Source organism: Gobio gobio, assembly GCF_949357685.1.
Source record: "Gobio gobio genome assembly, chromosome: 20".
NCBI classification, from domain to species: domain Eukaryota; kingdom Metazoa; phylum Chordata; class Actinopteri; order Cypriniformes; family Gobionidae; genus Gobio; species Gobio gobio.
In genome coordinates this window covers 2,579,438-2,604,830 of record NC_137113.1, presented here as the reverse complement: position 1 = coordinate 2,604,830, position 25,393 = coordinate 2,579,438, and the positions used below count along the sequence as shown (strand labels likewise).

Sequence of the window (25,393 nt, the reverse complement as noted above, 5' to 3'; positions counted from 1 at the left end):
GAAATGGCTTTTTTGTTTTGTTATACTGTTGTCCGAGGTCAACTTGTGACGTTTGCATGGTTTTTACATTCAGAAACATGATGCATAAGTAATAGGCTATTTTCTGCCCTGGTTTTGAGGCTCTCTCATGGAACGCTCTGTTTTTATGGGCATGCCGCACTGAAGACTTGCAAGTAAACGTCCACTGCTATGATTGGATAAGATTTGCATATTTAATGAGCTTCAGCTCCCCCATGAGTACGCGTGAGGCGTTGTTTTGAAAGCGGCAACCGTAATTATTCGCCCACAGGGATCGCAAAATGTCAAACACAATGATTTATCTCTCATCCACCCGCGATTGATATGAATGTTGTTTTACATGATTTGGCCCGCCCGATCCGTGGATATAAGCGCATGCCAAGTACATTGCAGAGAGCAATCAAAACTTCCACCATTGTATTTTCCCTTCAAATATCAAGTCTTGAGAGTGAACGCACATCAAGAAGGGAATGTTATTTCACTATTTAAGATGATTGTATTGGTTGCCCGTGTGGAAAATACACAGCTCCGGGACGTTGGGCTTTGCGAGCCCTGTGACAGTGGCATGGGCCCCCCTAAAAATGTGTGATTAACCTTTCAAACATATGAAACTGGCGGAGGCTTCGTCCCGTCTTTTAATCAGAGTGTTCTTCACACTGTGTGAGCTCTCATTGGTCTGTCACCGCTCATCAATGCCAAAATATTTGAGAAAACCAATCAAATCAGAGTAGGCGGGCTTTATGTTCACAGAAGCTGCTGAGGCTGAGCGTGAATTTTAGCAGCGCGACTCGACGTCAAGTGCGAGATATGAAGCTAAACTAAACATTTCATATTTGACAGCTGCTTCTTAAAGTCAGAAATGTTAAACAAATGACAAAAATATTCACGCAAATTAATAAACTTTTTTTTAATTTCGCCATTTTGAATTGAAATAGGCCTATGTAATGTCATTTATAATATAATTAACAAACAAGAAATGTTAACAAAGCCGTTTTCTTCAGATTAGGCATAAGATTAATAATGAACGTGTGCATATTGTAATTTAATAATTCCATGTGTAGCTCTGAGTAAATAAATAAAGCTCAGCTTTTTTCAGCCTGTACTGGGCATAAGATTAGTAATGAATGTGTGCATATTGTGAATTAATTTAATACATTTAATTACCCAGCTTTCCTGTTAGGCTTCAGTAAATTAACATGTCTATGAAAATGATTCATAAAACATATAAATATCAGTTAAACATATGTTTACTGTCTTAACTGACGAAAATGGTAAAACTTAATCAGTCATATCTGCCACTGACATTGTTTTCAAGCTGTTGTCTCATTTTAGCCGTTCAGAACATCTTAAAATGCACATTTGTAGATCACAGAAATCTAAATGTTCTCGAGGGGCCGAACCCCCAAACCTCACATGTGGGATCTCAGTGATTATAAACCTGCCTGCATTGTATGATTAAGGGATGTACAATATGATCATGCAGAATAAGGCATTAATATTTGCTTTATAAGTAATAATAAACAGCCAATATCCTAATATGCATACTACAACCCCAAATCGGAAAACGTTGGGACAGTATGGAAAACGCAAATACTAAAAAAAAGAAGTGATTTCTAAATTTACTTTGACTTGTATTTCATTGCAGACAATATGAACACAAAATATTTCATGTTTTGTCTGGTCAACTTCATGTCATTTGTAAATATGCATCCTTTCCTGTCATTCAGACCTGCAACACATTTCAAAAAAAGTTGGGACAGGAGCAATTTAGGGCTAGTAATGAGGTAAAATGGTTGAATAATGATGTGATTTGAAACAGGTGATGTCAACAGGTGATTGTAATTATGATTTGGTACAAAAGCAGCATCCAAGAAAGGTCTAATCCTTTAGGAGCAAAGATGGGCCGAGGATCGCCAGTTTGCCAACAAATACGTGAGAAAATTATTGAAATGTTTAAAAACAATGTTCCTCAAAGAAAGATAGGAAGAGATTTGGATATTTCACATTCAACAGTGCATAACATAATTAAAAGATTCAAGGAATCTGGAGGAATTTCAGTGCGTAAAGGACAAGGGCGCAAGCCTAAGCTGAACAACCGTGATCTCCGATCCCTCAGGCGGCACTGCATCAAGAATCGGCATTCATCTAGAAGCCATATCACCACATGGGCTCAGGACTACTTTGGCAAACCTTTGTCAAGTACCACAAGACATAGTTACATCCACAAATGCCAGTTAAAACTGTACTGTGCCAAAAGGAAGCCCTATGTTAACAGTGTCCAGAAGCGCCGTCGACTTCTCTGGGCTCGGAGGCATCGGGATGGACCATCACACAGTGGAAACGTGTACTGTGGTCAGATGAATCAGTATTTGAGGTATTTTTTGGGAGGAATGGACGCCGTGTGCTCCGGACCAAAGAAGAAAAGGATCATCCAGACTGTTACCAGCAACAAGTCCAAAAGCCAGGGTCTGTCATGGTATGGGGTTGTGTCAGTGCCCTTGGCAAAGGCAACTTGCACTTCTGTGAAGGCACCATTAATGCTGAAAAGTACATAGAGATTTTGGAGCATAATATGCTGCCTTCAAGAAGACATCTTTTCCAGGGACGTCCATGCATATTTCAACAAGACACTGCAAAGCCACATTCTGCACACATTACAAAGTCCTGGCTGTGGAGGAAGAGGGTTCGGGTACTCGACTGGCCTGCCTCAGTCCCGACCTGTCTCCAATAGAGAATGTGTGGGACAACGAAGACCCCGTACTGTTGCCCACCTTAAGACTTGTTTGCAGGAAGAATGGGACAAAATTACACCTGAAACACTTCATCACTTGGTGTCTTCAGTCCCTAAACGTCTTTTAAGTGTTGTGAAAAGAATGGCAACATTACAAAGTAGTAAATGCTTTACTGTCCCAACTTTTTTTGAAATGTGTTGCAGGTCTGAATGACAGGAAAGGATGCATATTTACAAATTACATGAAGTTGACCAGACAAAACATTAAATATTTTTTGTTCATATAGTCTGCAATGAAATACAAGTCAAAGTAAATTTAGAAATCATTTCCTTTTTTTTTTAGTTTTCCATAGTGTCCCAACTTTTTCTGATTTGGGGTTGTAATAAGCTACTAGTTAATAGTGAGAATTGGACCATAAACTAAAGTGTTACCATTTTTTTTTTCATACCCTCACTGAGGTCTGAAAGTCCTGGAATCACCCCTGTGACAGTGTCAGTTATGTTTAGTTAGACATGTACACACTGTAACATTGTATTTGATCTGTAACAATGCAATACTATCACATATAAACACATGTTTTACTCACATTAGTGTGTTGCTTCATTCATTCATGTGATCTCATCCTGTCTGCACATCCAGTCTCTTGTTTACAAACGAATCCGTGGTTAAATGAACAGACGTGCAATGTCTTCCCCACATGAGCTGGATCTTCATTAAAGATAAAGTTCAACCACTCATTCCTAATATTAGAATCTGAAGGACGCTTATGTTCTTCCACAAGCAGGCACAGGGCGGTATCCTGCTATCTTCGGCATGTTTATTGCTCTGTAGCGCGATCCGTTTAGCTCCACGAGTCGGTGGGCGGGGCTACAGAAGCAGGCGTTCTTCTTCATGCTGACGTCAGTGGTCGACATATCCTGAGATCTCTCATTTTCTGGGCCTGGTGTCAATAAAAGCTTTTCTTTCACTAACAAGGAAGTGTTCAGCTCTGAAACGTACAGGATATTATTATATTATGATGACTTTTTATATATCAATGGCTCAAAGGAAAGTTGATTTCTCAGTTCATCACCCCTTCAACTTGCACTAAATGAAAAATACCTTTTTTTTTATTTAGTTAATGTTAATTTTATTTCAAGTAATAAAACTTAAAAGTTAAAGTTTTAGTAATTTTGCCGTTTGTTTTTGTCATGTTTATTAAGTTTTACTTTTTAGTTTTAGTTATTTTAACAAAATATTTTATATCGTGTTTATTTTATTTAATGAACCATGAAGGAATGAACATGATTTTTTTGTTTTATTAACATACTATTATAGTTTTATTTTTTTGTTTTAATGTTTATTTATTTTAAGTAATGAATACTTTTTAGTTTTATTTAAATATTTGTATTAATATTTCGAGTGAGATTTTGTCATTGTTATGTTTATTTTTATTAGGTTTTAGTTTATTTTAATACTTCAAAAAAAAATTAATTGTTTTTACTTATTGATATACTATTATAGTTTTAGTTAATATTTTGAATTCTTTTTTATTTCAGTAAAAGTTTTAGTAATATTGCGGTGTTTTTGTTATTTTTATTAAGTTTTACTATTTAGTTTAGTTATTTTAATACTCAACTTAAATTAAAATGAGACAAAGTTTTATTTTATTTAATGTAATGAAAATGATTTTTACTTTTATTGATATACTTTAATAGTTGTAGTGTTAATATTTTGAATTATTTTAATACTAATGAGAAATAAGTTTATTATTTTAGTTAATGTTTATTTTATTTCAAGTAATGTTTTAGTTAACGATAACCCTCATAATACAGGCATATTTAAGATCCTCCTAAAGTCAGTAAACACACACACACACACATTCCTGTTCCCAAAGAGTTTTAATGAGACCGTCTGAAGGTCTTCCTGATGAAAAACGCTCATATATAAAACACACATCACAGTTACTGCAGCTTCAAATGTTAAAACACAACTCGTGAGTAAAACTATACACGCAAACACTCGTCAAATCATCACCTGACCTAACACAGGACACAAGAGTTCAATTAAAAACAGGTTAATATGTGAGAGAATCCCCACCAATGACATTAAGAAGCGGGAGACGAGTCCTGCTCCTCACAGAACATCGGTCAGGAACAGCTGGACGTCCAGCTCCTCACAGAACATCGGTCAGGAACAGCTGGACGTCCAGCTCCTCACAGAACATCGGTCAGGAACAGCTGGACGTCCAGCTCCTCACAGAACATCGGTCAGGAACAGCTGGACGTCCAGCTCCTCACAGAACATCGGTCAGGAACAGCTGGACGTCCAGCTCCTCACAGAACATCGGTCAGGAACAGCTCCTCAGACAAACTCTCCTCTGAACGGGAGGCCGGGGCGGCTCTGCTGTTGCCAGCGGTGACGGAGACGGCAGAGAGTTGAGTCTTTCAGGTCCTCAAACTCAGAGAAGCCCAACTGATTCAACAGCTCATAAACTCCAGCCCGAGACGCCACCTGAACACAAAACACACACATACACATAAATCAGACAGTGTTCAATGATGTTTGGACTGGGTTGTGTGCTCTGAGAGAGAGAGAGAGAGAGAGAGAGAGAGAGAGAGAGAGAGAGAGAGAGAGAGAGAGAGAGAGAGAGAGAGAGAGAGAGAGAGAGAGAGAGAGAAAGAGTGTGAGAGAGAGAGAGAGAGAGAGAGAGAGAAAGAAAGAGAGTGTGAGAGATTGTGAGAGTGTGTGTGAGAGAGAGAGAGAGAGACCCATCCATCCATCCATCTATCTATCGTTCGTTCCATCTATCGTTCCATCCATCCATCTATCAGTCCCTCCATCCATCCATCCATCCACCCATCTATCATTCCATCCATCCATCCATCCATCTATCCATCTATCTATATATCTATATATCATTCCATCCATCCATCCATCTATCAGTCCCTCCATCCATCCATCCATCCATCCATCCACCCATCTATCATTCCATCCATCCATCCATCCATCCATCTATCTATATATCATTCCATCCATCCATCCATCTATCTATCATTCCATCCATCCATCCATCCATCCATCCATCCATCCATCCATCCATCCATCCATCCATCCATCCATCCATCCATCCATCCATCCATCCATCTATCTATCTATCTATCTATCTATCTATCTATCTATCTATCTATCTATCTATCTATCTATCTATCTATCTATCTATCTATCTATCTATCTATCTATCTATCTATCTATCATCTATCTATCTATCTATCTATCTATCTATCTATCTATCTATCTATCTATCTATCTATCTTTCCATCCATCTCTATCCATCCATCTCTATCCATCCATCCCTATCCATCCATCCATCCATCCATCCATCCATCCATCCATCACCTAACAATCTATCCTTCTATCCATCCATCCTTCTATAACCCCAACTATCCATCCATCCATCTGTCCTTCCATCCATCCATCCATCCTTCTATAAACCCAACTATCCATCCATCCATCTGTCCTTCCATCCATCCATCCATCCATCCATGTAACCATCTATCTATCATTCCATCCATCCATACATTCATACATCTATCAATCATCTACAATCTATCCATCCATCCATCCATCCATCCATCCATCTATCTATCTATCTAACCATTTACCCATCTAACCATCTATCCATCCATCTATCTATCCATCTATCTATCCTTCCATCCTTCTGTCCTTCTATCCATCTATCCATCCATGCACTTATCCATCCATCCATCCATCCATCCCTCCTTATATATATATATATATATATATATATATATATATATATATATATATATATATATATATATATATATATATATATATATATATATATATATATATATATATATATATATATATATATATATATATATATATATATATATATATATAGAGAGAGAGAGAGAGAGAGAGAGAGAGAGAGCGAGAGAGACATAAGAGCTTCAGACTTTAAGACTGTGTTTCATTCAGAGTTTTGACAGACGCTCCTCCTCTAGTCACACACACTCTGATCTCTGTATGTTCAGTGTGTGTGGTTGTTTTCATCTGGCCAGTTTCACGGGAACCCGAATCATAAATGAGAGTTTATGCTGAGACGCACAGCTGGATTCAGGGATTAAACACTCGAGGTACCCATGATTCCCTGCGGCAGGTGCGAACGGGATCTGGATCGACTCCCACCAGCAGCTATAAAAACAACAAACACTGGACACAAAGAGGAAAGAGCGCAGACAAACACTCGGCCGCAGTAAAACCACACACAACGCAGATGTTATGAGCGCACAACGCCATCCATCATCCTCTTCTGCTCTTTAGCCAGAGAGATCCTGACAAACACAGCATATTAACAGCTGTAAATCTCCTGACAAACACACTGTATGCACGCACACACACACACACACACACACACACACACACACACACACACACACACACACACACACACACACACACACACACACACACACACACACACACACACACAGTCATACAGTGTGAACATCACCTCAAACACTGATCACACGACCTTAAAGGAACAGTCACCCCAAAAAAAGAAAATTCTGGCATCATTGTAACCAAATGCGTTTCGCAGAAGAAAAAAATACATGTCAGACAGGGTTGAAATGACATGAGGGAAAGTAAATGCAAGTAAATTAATCCTGACCGCTCTTCCCTTTTCATAACCATCAGTCCACTTTAACACTGATAAATCGAAACTGTCACACACACACAATCAACCTCAAACACCCGCCGAACGTTCTGGCTAGTGTTGAATAACTGAGAGAGGGGTCAGAAACAGGCACTGACCTTTGACCCCGGCTGACCGATGACCCGGTCAACATGATGAACATGACCAAAGGAGAGAAACAGATGCATTTATAAAAGAGATTGAACTATACACAACTGCCGAATATAATTCAAACATTACTCAAACTCCACTGCAATTGCAATGATGTGGTTGAATCTGTGTGTTGTGTTCGTCTCTTCTCAAATGTGACTTTCATCCAGAAAAAGCCATGCTAGAATCACAAAAGCAGTGTGTTTTCACAGATCCCTCCAATGCGCTCATGTTTTTATAATGCAGGAATGTCTTCAATGCGGCTCATTCCACTTCAGAGACCCAGAGCACAATGAACCCGCGGCGCTCACAACACACTCCTGATCGCAAACCTGACCAACACATGGGCTTTAAACCAGCTCTCATGCTCACCAGCCACTGTGGCTAGTGGTTTCCCAATTTTGAAAAACAGCCATATAGATATTTTTAATATCATCTCATAATTTGGTAACAGGAATATTAGGCTGCTGTCACTTTAAGAGCTGTCGCACGGATCCATTACACGGTTACACATGCGTCTTCTTTCTCAACTGTTTATATTCACTTACAACAGAACTGACTGCGTTTACATGAATACTCGCCAAGACATTATTTTGTGTGTGTGTGTGACTGTTTAAGTACAATAAGCAGCGAAAAAGAACTCAGTGCTGAGAGGCTGTGAATTGATGTAAAATTACGCACAATTAACTCCTGAAACGCCTCCATTGTAGTCTTGAGTTTCTTCTGGGAACATATAATCCTCATTATAATAATTAATGTGCAGAACAAAGGGGCGGGGTAGTGTGTTGAAACTGGCGGTTATGGTAAGGGGCGGAACATTTCCCCAGAACCAATCACAACACACTGCTCCAGCCGACCAATCAGAGCACAGTGTGCTTTTCAGAAGGCGGGGTTTTAGAGACAGGAAGTAAACAGAGCGCTACTGACAGACTGCGAAGAGAGGAGCCGCAACACTGGAGAACATGAGGAAATAATCAACACTCAAGCAGGAAAACCTGCTCTAGTCGAGCCAAAACACAATCAAGACATAATATAGCCTCTTTAAAGACAAAAAAGTGGTGTCTATACTAAAATGTTTAAAAAAAAAAAGATGTTTCTTTAAAAACACTGAACTGTATATATCTAGCATCTATCCAAAGCGACTTCGAAAGGATTCAACAGTTGAAGCGAGCTCTTTATCTTGAGGAGAATGCCATGAAGACGCAGATGAAGAGCTCTTGTTATCGGTCAGCCGTCCGCTGGAATGAGGCTGTCTTCCGTCTTATCTCCGAGCGGCACATTGGCTCTTATCTGAAGAACTGAAAGGAGTAAATGGACTGAGAAGATGCTCAGTGAACTTCCTCAGGGCTCAGTCTGCCTCTGTTATCTCTTAAACAGTAATGTCATCTGCACTGACTAGAACAGAATCACATTTTATTCATTAAATAAGATATGGTATTATATTTAATATAGAATATTTTCAATATATTGTCCATCCCAAGCTCAATGTAAAACATTTGTGCTTTATTTCAGCAACACTGAGATATTATATGTTTATTAATCATTTAAAATTAGGCTTTATTTTTATATATTTTGTTTTCATTTGAATTTTAGTTAAAGTTTTAGTAATTTTTTGTGTCCTTTTTATTATTCTTTTTAAATACGTCAATTACTTTTTAAATTGATGGATGGATGGACAGATAAATATGATAGACAGACAAGATGGACGATGGGTGGATGGATGGGTAGATGGATGGACGGACAGACAGATAAACATGATAGATAGAAAAGACGGATGGATGGACAGATAAACATGATAGATAGACAAGATGGATGATGGATGGATGGATGGGTGGGTGAATGGATGGATGGATGATGGAAAGATAAACATGATAGATAGACAAGATGGATGGATGGATGGATGGATGGACAGATAAATATGATAGATAGACAAGATGGACGATGGGTGGATGGATGGGTAGATGGATGGACGGACAGACAGATAAACATGATAGATAGAAAAGACGGATGGATGGACAGATAAACATGATAGATAGACAAGATGGATGATGGATGATGGATGGATGGATGGGTGGGTGAATGGATGGATGGATGATGGAAAGATAAACATGATAGATAGACAAGATGGATGGATGGATGGACAGATAAATATGATAGATAGACAAGATGGACGATGGGTGGATGGATGGGTAGATGGATGGACGGACAGACAGATAAACATGATAGATAGAAAAGACGGATGGATGGACAGATAAACATGATAGACAGAAAATATGGATGGGTGGGTGGATGGACAGATAAACATGATAGATAGACAAGATGGATGGGTGGGTGAATGGATGGATGATGGAAAGATAAACATGATAGATAGACAAGAAGGATGGATGGATGGGTGGGTGAATGGATGGATGGATGATGGACGGATAAACATGATAGATAGACAAGATGGATGGATGGATGGATGGATGGGTGGGTGGATGGATGATGGACAGATAAACATGATAGATAGAAAAGATGGATGGACGGATGGGTGGGTGGGTGGGTGGATGGATGGATGATGGACAAATAAACATGATAGATAGACAAGATGGATAGATGGACGGATGGATCAAATGACAGACAGATACACATGATTGGATGGATGGATGGATAGAAGGAAGGATGGATGGATGGGTGCTATTGTTTATTTTCTAACTTAGTGTAGAAAGTTTTTCTTTATTGATATTATTTTCCTGGTTTCCACAGACGTCCTGTGAGTCGATGTTGTGTTTGACCTAGAATATTCCCTCACACTGTCCGTGCTGGACTCAGCACATCAGCCCAACACCGACGCTGATCATCGATTAGACACCAGTTAGAAATCAGGCCATGACCGTGATGCTGACTGACCAGTTCATCAGAGGCTGCTCTAGCTTAGATTCGCTCAATCTTTCTCTCAGTGCATCCCATCATCCCAAACAAAACACACTGGGAAACAAAACCGACCTTCAGAGCGGCAGGACTGGAAGAGTGGAGAAAGCGCAGGGGGGGAAACACTCATTTGTTTGGAATGGCAGTAAATTCCAGACTTTACCATGAGCCACAGCTGGCCTCAACACACACACACCAGCAGAACCCGACGTGTGAATCACCGGCCTCAGTGATGCTAGAATAAGCTTGTAAATTCCAGGGTATGCGTCTAAATGAAGCGATAGCTACGGCTCGACAAGCACAGATTCACACGGGAGAAGAGAATCCACCACCAGACTTCTCAAACAGCTGTACACACACACACACACACACACACACACACACACACACACACACACACACACACACACACACACACACACACACACACACACACACACACACACACACACACACACACACACACACACACACACACACACACACACACACACACACACACACACGTTTGTGAAATGTGAGGACATTCCATAGGCGTAATGGTTTTTATACCGTACAAACCGTATTTTCTATCCCCTTACACTGACCCTAAACCTACCCATCACACACACACACACACACACACACACACACACACACACACACACACACACACACACACACACACACACACACACACACACTGCCCCTGTCCCTAAACCTAGCCCTCACAGGAGACTGTGCAGTTCACTTTCTGTGAAAAAAAACTAATTCTGTGTGATTTATAAACATTTTGAAAAGTGAGGACATGGGGAACGTCCTCATATTTCACCCTCTTTTTGTAATACCTGTGTCATACCCATGTCATTATACACATTTGTGTCCTGATATTTCACGAAAACATGCCCACACACACACTATCTATCTTTGGTCTCCTGGCTTCCTGTTTATGAGTTAACGTTAAAACTTCACAGAGGTTTGTGATGGACTTCCAAAATTTGAAGTTGAAGGGAGATGAACACTATGGGATGAATAACAATGCAAATTAGGAGAAGCGTTTGCATCTGAGGTTTAAATAAGAGACGTTGTTTAAAAAAAAAACTCACAGTGAGGACCGTCTGTTCATGGATGAAATAAAATATCATCAAATTAAAAACGTTTGGAGACTATTTTAAGCGAGCGAAATGGTTGAAAGTCCATAAACACAATCAATTGTAATGACACGATTACTTATTACTTTTGACCAATAGGTGGCGCTGACACTAAATTGATTTAGTGATGTAAAGTTTGGTCAATGTCAAATCTCTTCCTTATAACCTCGGATGCAGTTTGGCATCATGCCATTAAATTCATTGATGCTCGAATTTGGTGCAAATCCGACAAAAGATCTAAGAGGAGTTGGAAAACGTAGGTTTTTAAAGAAAATCAAAACGTCGGACAGGAAGTTCAGCCGATTGTAAAATAGGCATCTATCAGCATGACCCAACGAATCAATTACGTTTCATTACAAGAGGCAAAATGAATTAAAATGGCATGATAATGTTTGACCACAAGATGGCGCTGTCTCTAAGCTTTGAGTATCTTCAGGGCATGGCGCTGATGGCACATAGCGAGTTTCATACCGATGCGCCAACGCATTCGTATAGCATTTTACGATAAAATTCAAAATGGCTGACATCTGAAAATTGGGTATCATTGGACTCAGCAAGCTGAGCCAAATCTAAAGAGAGTCATGGTTGTCATCATAGATATCCATAATAAAGGCTAGATGTCTTACGGCGGAGTCTCTAACGTCATCACCGGCGGCCATCTTGTCACAGGCAAGCTTTCTGGCGGGCTCTGTGGTACCGGATGTAAGGTGCGTGATCTGCACGAACACAATCTGGACGGATTTACAAACGGTTTGGTTTCTTACAAACGTTATTAACCTGGCTATAATTCTGGATGCTTGAACAAATTATGAATAATTATTAATAAGTATGCAGTGTCATAACTACATCTCTGACGTTTATAACAAACCAAACAGTTTGAAAATCGGTAGAAAATTTAGCAAGTTATGGTTATTTAAAAAGTACACGCACCATTAAAACACAATGTTACGAGTGAGCGAGCTGACTGTGACAAGATGGCCGCCAGGTGCGGACGTCCACCTCCATTGGCCAGCAGCGCGGACGAGACATCTTGCCTTTATTATGTATATCTATGGTTGTCATAACAAACATCAAGTTTAGTCTGAATCAAGCGGCTCCTACCGCGGTCTCTCTTGAAGCTGATACGGAAGTGACTTAAACTGCAGTTCATGGACTGGCCACTAGAGGAGCAGAATCTCATTGAGCTCATGTTAAAATGTCCAACTTTACAGCAGAAGAACACATGTTTACAGTCTGGGACAAACTGTGCTTTTGGTCTGTACGGCTAATTTTGCCCTTCATGACGACTCTGGGGGGGGGGTATTTATAACTCATTGGTTTGCATTATATAAAGCCTTAAAGTTCTGCATAATTAAGGGCGTGGCCACTTTGAGTGACAGGTGGATAGCCTTTGTCTGCTGTCTGTGTTGGGGAAGCTACTCTGAAACTGTAGTTTGACAAGCTACAAGCTACTTATAAATTAAAGTAGTTAAACTACAGTCAAGCTACCCTTCTGCAAAAGTAGTTAGATACACTTCAAGTTACTACCAGAATATGGCGCTCTCTACATCGAAACTACTTAGAATTTTTATTTTATTTACAAATAACTGAATAATCGTTAATGAAGAATGTTTTAAGTTGAATGTTTGGGGTTTAAACCAACACAATGCAATACAATAATGATAAGAGTAAAGTTTTATTTTGTAAACTATCCAAATATACAATACTCAGTCTATATCTCTATGTATACAAAAGTCTTCGATGCAGACAGCGTTTTAATCTTTTGTTGGTAGGCTATAAATCAAGTGTAACCTTTACTAGTCGATTCATGTGAAGTTATCAACCCACTCCTGTACGTTCTTTACATAATCATCAGACGATCTCTTCTCTGTGAACCGTAAAGCCGCAAGATGCGTAAACGAAACAATAGATGGCGGTAACGCGCGATTTTAGTATGTGATCAAATAAGAAGAAAACACTGTGCTGCTTCAATGCATTGCAGGCTCGTCAAAACACAAAACGGAATGTAGCTTTTGGTAGCGCTACACCGCTACTTGCAGGAAAAAGTAGTTAGCTACTGGAAAAACGACATTGTTTTAAAAGCAACTGAGCTACTGACAAACTACTGAAAAATTTAGTTTAAGTTAGTAGCATCACTACTTGTAGTTAACTACTCCCCAACACTGGTCATCACCTCACCTCAGTCTATGGTCTGAATACCCTAAAGCATTGCGGAGATATAGCCTTATGTTTATTTTGGTGTGTGCTTCGTTGAATTCTTCTGCAAGTTATTTGAGAATGGTTTGATATGCTAAAATTTTCATTAAAATTGGAGCAACGATCTAGGGGGAGTTTGAAAATGGCGAACGACTATGGCAAAATTGGTATCTAAGTTCTCAGCATGACCCAAAGAATCTATCTTAAGTAGTAGTAGTAGTAGTAGTAGTAGTAGTATCTAAATGGCCAACATCGTAAAATTTGGTATCGTTCGACTTGGCAAGCTGCACCGTAAAGAGAGTTTTGATATTTTTGGCCAAACCATTCAGAAGATATAAACACTAAAACACTAGGTGGCACTGTGGCAAAACCGTGCAAATACCTTCAGGTCATGGTTGTCGTAACACACACCAAGTTTGGTCTAAATACACTAAAGCTTTGCGGCAATATAGCCTCACATTAATTTTTGGCGTGCTCTTCGTTTAATTAGTTCGAGAGGTATTTGAGAACGATTTGACTAATCAACTTGAATTCCATTCATCTTAAATTTTGTTGGCATGGTCTGAATATGATCTGGTTAAATTTATGTGAAAATCTGAGCGTCCGAGTTCGAAAAAGTAGATTTTTATTTTATTTCTAGTCCTTACGGTTCTAAAGTTGCATCGCAAGAAGCGTAATTTTTGACAGTTGGTGGCGCTAGAGGGACTGAGATAGACACTCCAAATTTGCAGTGGTTGTTGTTGGGACTGTCCTCTATCAGTGTGCCAAATTTCTTAACTTTTTACCATACAGTTCTATGGGCTGCCATAGACTTCAAGAGCAGCAGAAGACTAACGGATACAGTAGGTGCTTGGCCCCTAATAATAAGCTAATTGCTGCACATCACCAACAAAATCGTATCAAATATACCTTAAATAACACCAAGCTGTATAGCATTTTACGACAAAATTCAAAATGGCCGACATTGGAAAGTTATCGTTTGACTCATTCAGAAGTTATAAGCAAAAAAAAATTATATTTTGCATATCTCCTGACCACTAGGTGGCACTGTGACGAAACTGTGCAGGTATCCTCAGGTCATGTTTGTAGTAACACACACCAAATTTGGTCAGAATACACTAAAGCATTGCGGAGATATAACCTCACGTTCATTTTGGCGTGCTCTTCGTTGAAATCGTTATTTGGGAAGGGTTTGACTAATCAACTTTAATTCCATTCATCCAATCTTACATTTTGTCGGCATTGTCTGAAGATGATCTGGTTACATTTTCGTGAAAATCGGAGCATCTGAGTTCGAAAAAATAGATTTTGTAGGAATTTTGTTTCTAGTCCTTACGGTTCTAAAGTTGCATCACCAGAAGTGTAACTTTAGACAGTTGGTGGCGCTAGAGGGATTGAGATAGAGACTCCAAATTTGCAGTGGTTGTTGTTGGGACTGTCCTCTATCAGTGTGCCAAATTTCATAACTTTTTACCATACAGTTCTATGGGCTGCCATAGACTTAAAGAGCAGCAGACGACTAACGGATACAATAGACGCTTGGCCCCTAATAATAAGCTAATTGCTGCACATCAACAAAATCGTATCAAATATACCTTAAATAACACCAAGCTGTAATGTCAATGTAGTGATAGCACAGATAAAACCACCAAAACTCAGCAAGCTGCACCGAATCTAAAGAGACCAGTTTTGATATTTTTGGCCAAACCATTCAGAAGATATAAGCAAAAATAGATTTTTCATATCTCCTGACCACTAGGTGGCACTGTGACGAAACTGTGCAGGTATCCTCAGGTCAGAGCATTTGAGAACATTTTGACTAATCAACTTGAATTCCATGTTCTTTTTGTCGGCATCGTCTGAAGATGATCTGGATAAATCATGCAAATCAAAGAAACGAAGAGTTGAAAAAGTAGATTTTTAAAGAAAATCAAAATGGAGGACAGGAAGTTCGGCCGATTATGGCCCAAAGAATCTATTAAGACCAGTTTCATTAAAATAGGCAAAAATAATTAAAAGCTATTAGCATTGGTTTTTAATTTCATGATATTTTATGACCACAAGATGGAGCCGTCCCTGAGCATGGTGCCGATGGCACACACTGAGTTTCATAACGATATGCCAATACCTTCGTATAGCATTTTACGGCAAAATTCAAAATGGCCGACATTGGAAAGTTGGGTATCGTTTGACTCATTCAGAAGTTATAAGCAAAACAAATTTATATTTTGCATATCTCCTGACCACTAGGTGGCACTGTGACGAAACTGTGCAGGTAACCTCAGGTCATGATTGTCGAAACACACACCAAATTTGGTCAGAATACACTAAAGCCTTGCAGAGATATAACCTCACGTTCTTTTGGCGTGCTCTTCGTTGAGATCGTTATTTGGGAAGGGTTTGACTAATCAACTTTAATTCCATTCATCCAATCTTAAATTTTGTCGGCATGGTCTGAAGATGATCTGGTTACATTTTTGTGAAAATCGGAGCATCTGAGTTCGAAAACGTAGATTTTGTAGGAATTTTGTTTCTAGACCCAACAGTTGTAAAGTTGCATAAGCATAAGTGTAACTTTGGACAGTTGGTGGCGCTAGAGGAATTGAGATAGAGACTCCAAATTTCCTGTGATTGTTGTTGGGACTGTCCTCTATCAGTGTGCCAAATTTCATAACTTTTTACTACATACTTCTCTGGGCTTCTTCAAGAGCAGTAGAAGATGATGACTAACAGATACAACAAGTGCTTGGCCCTATTTGCCGCAATATTCAACTGCACACCACCAACAAAATCACATCAAATATACCTTAAAGGGTTAGTTCACCCAAAAATGAAAATTCTGTCATTAATTACTGACCCTCATATCGTTGGACACCCGTCAGACCTATTCTCGGTGAGAATAGTTTTTGTGCGCAAAAAAAACCTAAATAACGACTTATATAGTGATGACGATTTCAAAACACGGCCTCATGAAGCTTCGAAGCGTTATGAATCAGTGAGTCGAATCATGATTCGGATCGGGTGTCAAACTGCTGAAATTTGGCGATCCAAACCGCTGATTCGACTCACTGATTCATAACGCTTCGAAGCTTCATGAGGCCGTGTTTTGAAATCGTCATCACTATATAAGTCGTTACTTAGGGTTTTTTTGCGCACAAAAACTATTCTCGCCGATTCATAAAGTTATTGTAGAGCCGCTGTAGTGAGATGGACTTTGTAACGACGTCTTTAGTGTCTTTTAAGGGTCTTGAGAGTGAACCGTGCCATTGAGCCAATGGAGGCCTTTCAGAGCATCAGATTTACACTAAAATATCTTCATTTGTGTCTGAAGATGAACGGAGGTCTGACGGGTGTCCAACGTCATGAGGGTAAGTCATTAATGACAGAATTTTCATTTGTGGGTGAACTAACCCTTTAAATGGGGTAAAGGCATCTCAGGGTGTTTTGCAGTAGTGATGGATAGCACAGATAATATACTCAAGGCTCATGATTGAAGGAAGGGACACACGGGGGGAAAATGACGGCGGTCTGATCTCACCTGTAGCATCCACTGGCTGAAGGAGCGCTGCCAGGAGTCTCTCTTCTCCAGGTGCAGGTATGTGTTGAAGAGGATCAGGTACATGTAGCGCTCCAGATACAGCAAACTCTTCAGCCTCAGCGCCTGGATCTCCGCCTCGCATTTACAGCTCTTGATCTGTCGGACACAAACGAGAGCCATGAATGACCAGCATTCAACTCAACACCTGACGGACTGTGACTGATCATGATTGATTGATTGATTGATCATGTAATATTTTATGATCTGTCCTTTTGTTTAACACTAGAACCGCCAGGGGGCGCTGGATACCTAAAACCGCAAGCGGGTAAAATTTACCCATGCAGATTATTACTGCATTGATACGGCTAAAAAACGTAATATGCCACTGTATTCACAAAGTAATGTATAGAGTCATGAAATGATTATTTTTAGTCATCAACTATGTTTTTGTCCTGTTGTTTTATGCTATTTTAAGCAGCTACACTAATCACTTTTTGGTGACTATAGGCTAAACCAACCTGCAATGACGACGAGAATTAGATGGAAATAAATACATATTTGGGTGGTGTAATATTATAATAAAATGTCATTAATCCCATATTAAGATAACCCATGTTATTTAAATGACTAAAATACCCTAAATAGACAATGAAGAGCAATAATAATTCCCACACTGCATAAGATGTATGGCAACTTATGATAAGGATAACATATGAATTCAAGCGCACAGTTTGACCGAATTAATTATTCATTTGTATAGTTATATCATTTATAATTTTAATTAGAGAACAACACCAATAAACTTGGGATAATCATGAAAATAGTTTTATTCATTCCATCATATCGGATGTTTTTTTTTTCAGGAAACGGGCAGACTTGAATAAATAGCAACACAGTAGCCAACAATACTCAATACAAAATTGCAAAACAAAAATGTATAATTAATCCAAAGTTTGAACATTTATAAATAGGCTAAAGCATCTTAATTTGACCGTGCGTTGTGTGGCTGTTTACAGTAAGCCGACGCGTTGCTCAAACACAGCGCGAAAATAGAGGAATTATATCGGGGTAAATTTGACCCGCTGGCGCTTATAGGTATAAATGCCCCGTTTTTAAATCTGGTTTTATCAAAACAATTTTTAACAACAGGGGATTGTAAATAACACAGTTTTAGCAAAAGTCAGTGACTGGGAGACTTGGCTATTTTATTGGAAATCTGTTATGTACATTTGAAAAACAGCCATGGGTAAATTTGACCCCGTGGCGGTTCTAGTGTTAAGTCCTTGAGGTAAACAGATCTAACACAGAGTACATATAGCATTCATTATAAATGAGGATTAAACAATCATATAAAGTTACGCTGATCCGCCTTGTACACAAAATCAATTATGCATAAGACAAAAACACAGCCAGTCTCATTTATTATAAAACATCTCATGTGTAAATGCGTCTCACTGGGGCGAGAGCTAAAGAGGAACGAGAACAATTGCGGTAGTTTTAAGAAATGAATTAATTCTGCACTTTTATAACAAATGAGATCAGGGTGAGTAATTTATGCAGGCGGCGGGAGATTAATTAGCCGTAACATTCAGTCTTTACTCAAACTGTTCTAACAAAAGAAACAGCAGAGCATAAAAAAGCCCAAATTACAGGCACAGCCAGAGACCAAACACACAATTAATTCAATTGAGAAAGCTCAAGTCGTACACTTTAAGTGCTCAAAGCCTCGCTCTGCAATAAAAGATGATAATTAAACACTTTCTGTGGTATTTTAGCTTCGCTAGCATTGCACCTTCAGTGTCATAAACTCTGTTCTGATCATTGATTCTCTAGAACATTGGGGTTAAATTAGGACAGAAGCCTCTGGAAACAAATGGATCTGGATTGTCTGCAGGGATGAAGCGCTGATGCGTGTGCAGTGTCTCTGCTGGAGTATTGATACATCACAATTCAATCCATAAAACAAACTGACGGAAATAACACACTGTAATCTTGAACTCGTTCATGTTCTGGCATCAGCCGATTTGAGAAACGTCTGAAATAATCAAAGATAAAACTATTAAAGACAGATGTTTGTTTGACTTTATGATCTGCTGAATCAAGAGCTTTCCGTCACCATCTCTGATACTGGAGACGATTAAAGGTGAATTATGTCAACTGCAAAACTAACTTTTATATTTCTCATATATATATATATATATATATATATGCATATACGCATCCAAAATAAAAGTTTGTGTTTACATAATATATGTGTGTGTACTCTGTTAATTATTGTTTATATATAAATACACACACATTCATGTATATATTTAAGAAATATTTGCATGTATATACTGTATACACATTTATATAATCTATAATATATAAATATAAATGTTTTATATATATAAAAATATTTTTTTTCTTACATATATACATGCTTGTGTGTGTATTTATATATAAATAATAATTAACAGAGTACACACACATATATTATGCAAACACAAACTTTTATTTTGGATGCGATTAATCGCGATTAATCTTTTGACAGCCCTAATATATATATATATATATATATAATACAATATAGAAAAGTATGAAAACTTATATTATACACAAATTAAGTGACTAACACTGATGATCTCCTGTTAGTGGGTGGGATATATTAGGCAGCAAGTGAACATTTCATCCTCAGAGTTGATGTGTTAGAAAGCACAGCAGAGACTCTACTTTCTGAGAGTCCTTAGGAAGAACAACATCGCCCAGAGTCTGCTGGGATCGTTCTACCACTCCACCATAGAGAGCATTCTCACGTACTGCCTTTGCGTGTGGTTTTCTAGCTGCACTGTAGCGTATAACAAACAGCTTCAGAGGGTCATCAGGACTGCAGAGGAAACCATCGGGTGCGCTCTCCCAACTTTGGAGAACCTACACAGCTCCCGCTGCCTCAAGAGAGCTTACAGCATCATAAAGGACACATCTCATCCACGTCACTCTCTTTTCAATCTGCTACCATCAGGCAGACGGCACAGATCAATTAGAACCAGGACGAACCGTTCTTAAAAAACAGTTTTTATCCAATAGCAGTGCCATCTCTAAATTCCACCTAACAAATGTTACATTACCAATGTATACACAGGTATGCAATCAAATGTCTGCACATATCTGTCATATTTGCACGGGTTACTTTTGTTTAATTGTACAGTTTCTTATGTGTATGCACTTTCAAAATGAGACAATTTCGTACAGCTGTACAATGACAAAGTTTTCTATTCTATTCAGGGTCATGGAGGACCAGTGGAGAACCAGTGGAGAACCGGCCACAGGGTCATGAAGGACCAGTGGAGAACCGGCCACAGGGTCATGAAGGACCAGTGGAGAACCGGCCACAGGGTCATGAAGGACCAGTGGAGATCCGGCCACAGGGTCATGCAGGACCAGTGGAGAACCGGCCACAGGGTCATGAAGGACCAGTGGAGAACCGGCCACAGGGTCATGGAGGACCAGTGGAGAACCGGCCACAGGGTCATGAAGGACCAGTGGAGAACCGGCCACAGGGTCATGGAGGACCAGTGGAGAACCGGCCACAGGGTCATGAAGGACCAGTGGAGAACCGGCCACAGGGTCATGAAGGACCAGTGGAGAACCGGCCACAGGGTCATGGAGGACCAGTGGAGAACCGGCCACAGGGTCATGGAGGACCAGTGGAGAACCGGCCACAGGGTCATGAAGAACCAGTGGAGAACCGGCCACAGGGTCATGAAGGACCAGTGGAGAACCGGCCACAGGGTCATGGAGGACCAGTGGAGAACCGGCCACAGGGTCATGAAGGACCAGTGGAGAACCGGCCACAGGGTCATGAAGGACCAGTGGAGAACCGGCCACAGGGTCATGAAGGACCAGTGGAGAACCGGCCACAGGGTCATGGAGGACCAGTGGAGAACCGGCCACAGGGTCATGAAGGACCAGTGGAGAACCGGCCACAGGGTCATGAAGGACCAGTGGAGAACCGGCCACAGGGTCATGAAGGACCAGAGGAGAACCGGCCACAGGGTCATGAAGGACCAGTGGAGAACCGGCCACAGGGTCATGAAGGACCAGTGGAGAACCGGCCACAGGGTCATGAAGGACCAGAGGAGAACCGGCCACAGGGTCATGAAGGACCAGTGGAGAACCGGCCACAGGGTCATGAAGGACCAGTGGAGAACCGGCCACAGGGTCATGAAGGACCAGTGGAGAACCGGCCACAGGGTCATGAAGGACCAGTGGAGAACCGGCCACAGGGTCATGAAGGACCAGAGGAGAACCGGCCACAGGGTCATGAAGGACCAGTGGAGAACCGGCCACAGGGTCATGGAGGACCAGAGGAGAACCGGCCACAGGGTCATGAAGGACCAGTGGAGAACCGGCCACAGGGTCATGGAGGACCAGTGGAGAACCGGCCACAGGGTCATGAAGGACCAGTGGAGAACCGGCCACAGGGTCATGAAGGACCAGAGGAGAACCGGCCACAGGGTCATGAAGGACCAGTGGAGAACCGGCCACAGGGTCATGGAGGACCAGAGGAGAACCGGCCACAGGGTCATGAAGGACCAGTGGAGAACCGGCCACAGGGTCATGGAGGACCAGTGGAGAACCGGCCACAGGGTCATGAAGGACCAGTGGAGAACCGGCCACAGGGTCATGAAGGACCAGTGGAGAACCGGCCACAGGGTCATGAAGGACCAGTGGAGAACCGGCCACAGGGTCATGAAGGACCAGAGGAGAACCGGCCACAGGGTCATGAAGGACCAGTGGAGAACCGGCCACAGGGTCATGAAGGACCAGTGGAGAACCGGCCACAGGGTCATGGAGGACCAGTGGAGAACCGGCCACAGGGTCATGAAGGACCAGAGGAGAACCGGCCACAGGGTCATGAAGGACCAGTGGAGAACCGGCCACAGGGTCATGAAGAACCAGTGGAGAACCGGCCACAGGGTCATGAAGGACCAGTGGAGAACCGGCCACAGGGTCATGAAGGACCAGTGGAGAACCGGCCACAGGGTCATGAAGGACCAGTGGAGAACCGGCCACAGGGTCATGAAGAACCAGTGGAGAACCGGCCACAGGGTCATGAAGGACCAGTGGAGAACCGGCCACAGGGTCATGAAGGACCAGTGGAGAACCGGCCACAGGGTCATGAAGAACCAGTGGAGAACCGGCCACAGGGTCATGGAGGACCAGTGGAGAACCGGCCACAGGGTCACGGGCGGCTCATTGATGCCCGTGTGATCAAACAGACGAGCCACTGGAGCTCAAACTGCTCCAGAAGTTAATGCTGGTTCTGATAGAAAGGGCTCAGAATACACAGAGCATCTCAGTTTGTTGTGTATGGGGCGGCACAGCCGCTGACCAGTGCCCATGCTGACCCTTGACCCCTGACCCCGCCCAAAGCACCAACAGTGGCCCGTGAGCATCAGAACTGGACCACGGAGCAATGGAAGAAGGCCTAGTCCCATGATCACGTGTTCTTCTACATCAGTGGATGGCCAGGTGTGTGTGTGTGTGTGTGTGGCTCACCTGGGGAACACATGGCACCAGGTGCATTATGGGAAGAAGGCGTGGCGGCGGAGGCAGTGATGTTTTGGGCAATGTTCTGCTGGGAAACCTTGGGTCCTCCATCATGTGGATGTTACTTTGACACGTCTCACCTACCTCAGCATTGCTGAGCCCATGTCCAGCCTCTCATGGAGACGGTTTTCCCTGTGGCTGTGGCTCTTTCAGCAGATAATGCTCCGCCACAAAGCACAAATGCTTCAGGAAAGCTTTGAGGAGCACAACAACCAGTTTGAGTCCAAATTCCCCAATTCAATTCAATCCAATCGAGCATCTGTGGGAGGTGCTGAGCAAACAAGTCCGATCCATGGAGGCCCCACCTCACAACTTACAGGACTTAAAGGATCTGCTGCTAACATCTTGGTGTCAGAGACCACAGCACACCTTCAGAGGTCTAGTGATTTAATATACAATGTAGTAATGGGGGATATAAACGATATGCGATATAACGATACAATTATAGCTTGATCATTTTTCTGGCCGCGATAATTTCCAGCGTCCGTTTTTATATCCATTTTTGCTGAGCGTGACATTATATGATCACGCTCTTATACATGTAAATGCTTTCAAGCGCGACAAGACACAAGAGAACGCGCTGTGTCAATGTCCTGTGTGTGTGTGTGTCAATGTCCTGTCTGTGTGTGTGTGTGTGTGTGTGTGTGTGTGTGTGTGTGTGTGTGTGTGTGTGTGTGTGTGTGTGTGTGTGTGTGTGTGTGTGTGTGTGTGTGTGTGTCCTGTCTGTGTGGCTGCGTCTCATGTCAGCTAATCGAGGGACACTCTGACACACACACACACACGACGCACGTCAGTCTCCTGCTCACATCGAGCTCTCTTTTGCGCATTAACAAACAATAACAACAAAACAGAGAATTTTGAGTACTCATATCAGGAGTCTTAAATTAGTTAAATAACGTCTTAAATGAACTTAAAGAGTTGTGAGGAAATGAGATGCGCGGGACAGCGTCTGATCCGTGTCATGTTCGTCAGCGGCTGTTCTTAAAGTGACAGGAGCACTGATGATGATGTCATTAATGTTCATCACAGAACAGCGGGAACAGAGGAAACTGTAGCTTTAATGATGATTAATCTAGATTTCATTTATTATTTATGCAGTTAAGAAAGGTGTTTGATAACTATTACATTTCTTTATATGTATAACAGGGAAGGCACAGGTAAAATAATATTTATTATAATGGTTTAAATAATATTACAAGTTGACTTAAATTAAAAGTTGTTTTTTTAAAGCCTAATAAATGTTGAAATTGGCATCTTTCAGTTATACTGTAATGTAGCGTCATTAATGTTTCATAGAGACATCAGTGAGACTGGCCTTCATTCATAAAAACATGACAATACAACACATATTTAAAATATACTGTCATATATAATTTGGAGAGTAACTGAAATTAGTACAATATCAAAACGTGTTAATAGTGATTAATTACAGATTGTTTTTTGATAAATTCGTTTTTTTTAATGGATTCCCAGCACTACCTAAAACACAATCATCCGCTGCAGTTTATTCAAGTGAAGTTGTTTGTTAACAGACAGAGTCCATTGCTTTTTGTCTTGGTTGTTTTGTTCATTTTATTGTGGATATTTAAAATGTTTTCCGTTTTCAGTGTTAAATAATCTTTAGAAATAAAAGTTACTTGATCTTTGAAAAGGTGTACCTGCATTATTATGCCATTATCATTATTTTAGATCTCAGAGCGACAATATTATCGTTTATCGCAATCATTTCTTGGCCGATTTATCGTCCAGCAAAATGTGTGGAGAGCCGCTTTGGCTGATAGAGACACGTCTCCTCGCTCTCATTATTCACTCCAGCCCTGCGGATGTGCTTTAAGTGGCCGCTCTGAAGATGGAGCTCATCATTACTATTACAGGCACGAGGGGATGCGGATACGAGCCGCCCACATCAACAAACGCAAGGAGGAAAACTCTGGCATCATCTACTCATGATGGAGCATTTATGCGGATGATCAAGCTGCTGTTTTTAGATTAGATGAGATGAGATTCAAGTTTATTGTCATTACACATGTACAGGTACAATGCAACGAAATGAAGTTTGGAGCAAGCCTCCGAGCCGCAGCTATTTAAAGCGCCGCCACAGGCTCTCCGGAAATAAAGAAATGCAGATTTATAAGCATACATGCAAACATTACATACATACCACTCAACATACCACATACCACTCATTTCCACTCAACTCTAGCTGATATGAAACATTCACAATTATGCACATTCAGATCTGATGCGTTCACGACTGATGAATTATGAATATTAATATTAGAGTAGATTGATGAGGAACATGAAGCCTATAAAATACAGTTAGAATGACCCTAACAGTTCAAGATATAGTTGTCGTCTCATATAAAGCCTATAATATGATATACGCCCTATTCGCACGGGATTAGTATTATCTGCGGACCTC

The 25,393-nt window shown here is 40.9% G+C and overlaps 1 protein-coding gene across 6 annotated transcripts in view; it reads right to left on the bottom strand.

Moving 5' to 3' along the window:
* Positions 1 to 4,613: 4,613 nt before the first annotated feature.
* The window catches only part of pald1a (phosphatase domain containing paladin 1a), a 114,757-nt gene continuing 93,977 nt past the window's right edge, over positions 4,614 to 25,393 (bottom strand). For 2 of the 6 annotated variants that reach the window (XM_079801338.1, XM_079801337.1), the window contains exons 19-21: positions 17,380 to 17,535; positions 5,088 to 5,243; positions 4,614 to 5,009 (exon numbers count right to left, since the gene is read on the bottom strand). In XM_079801338.1, the coding sequence (XP_079657464.1) occupies positions 5,094 to 5,243; positions 17,380 to 17,535 (306 nt within the window). In that variant the 3' untranslated portion in view covers positions 4,614 to 5,009; positions 5,088 to 5,093. Of the gene's footprint in view, positions 5,244 to 17,379; positions 17,536 to 25,393 lie in introns of all 6 variants that reach the window. The other 4 variants (XM_079801340.1, XM_079801339.1, XM_079801341.1 and 1 more) reach the window with 2 other exon arrangements.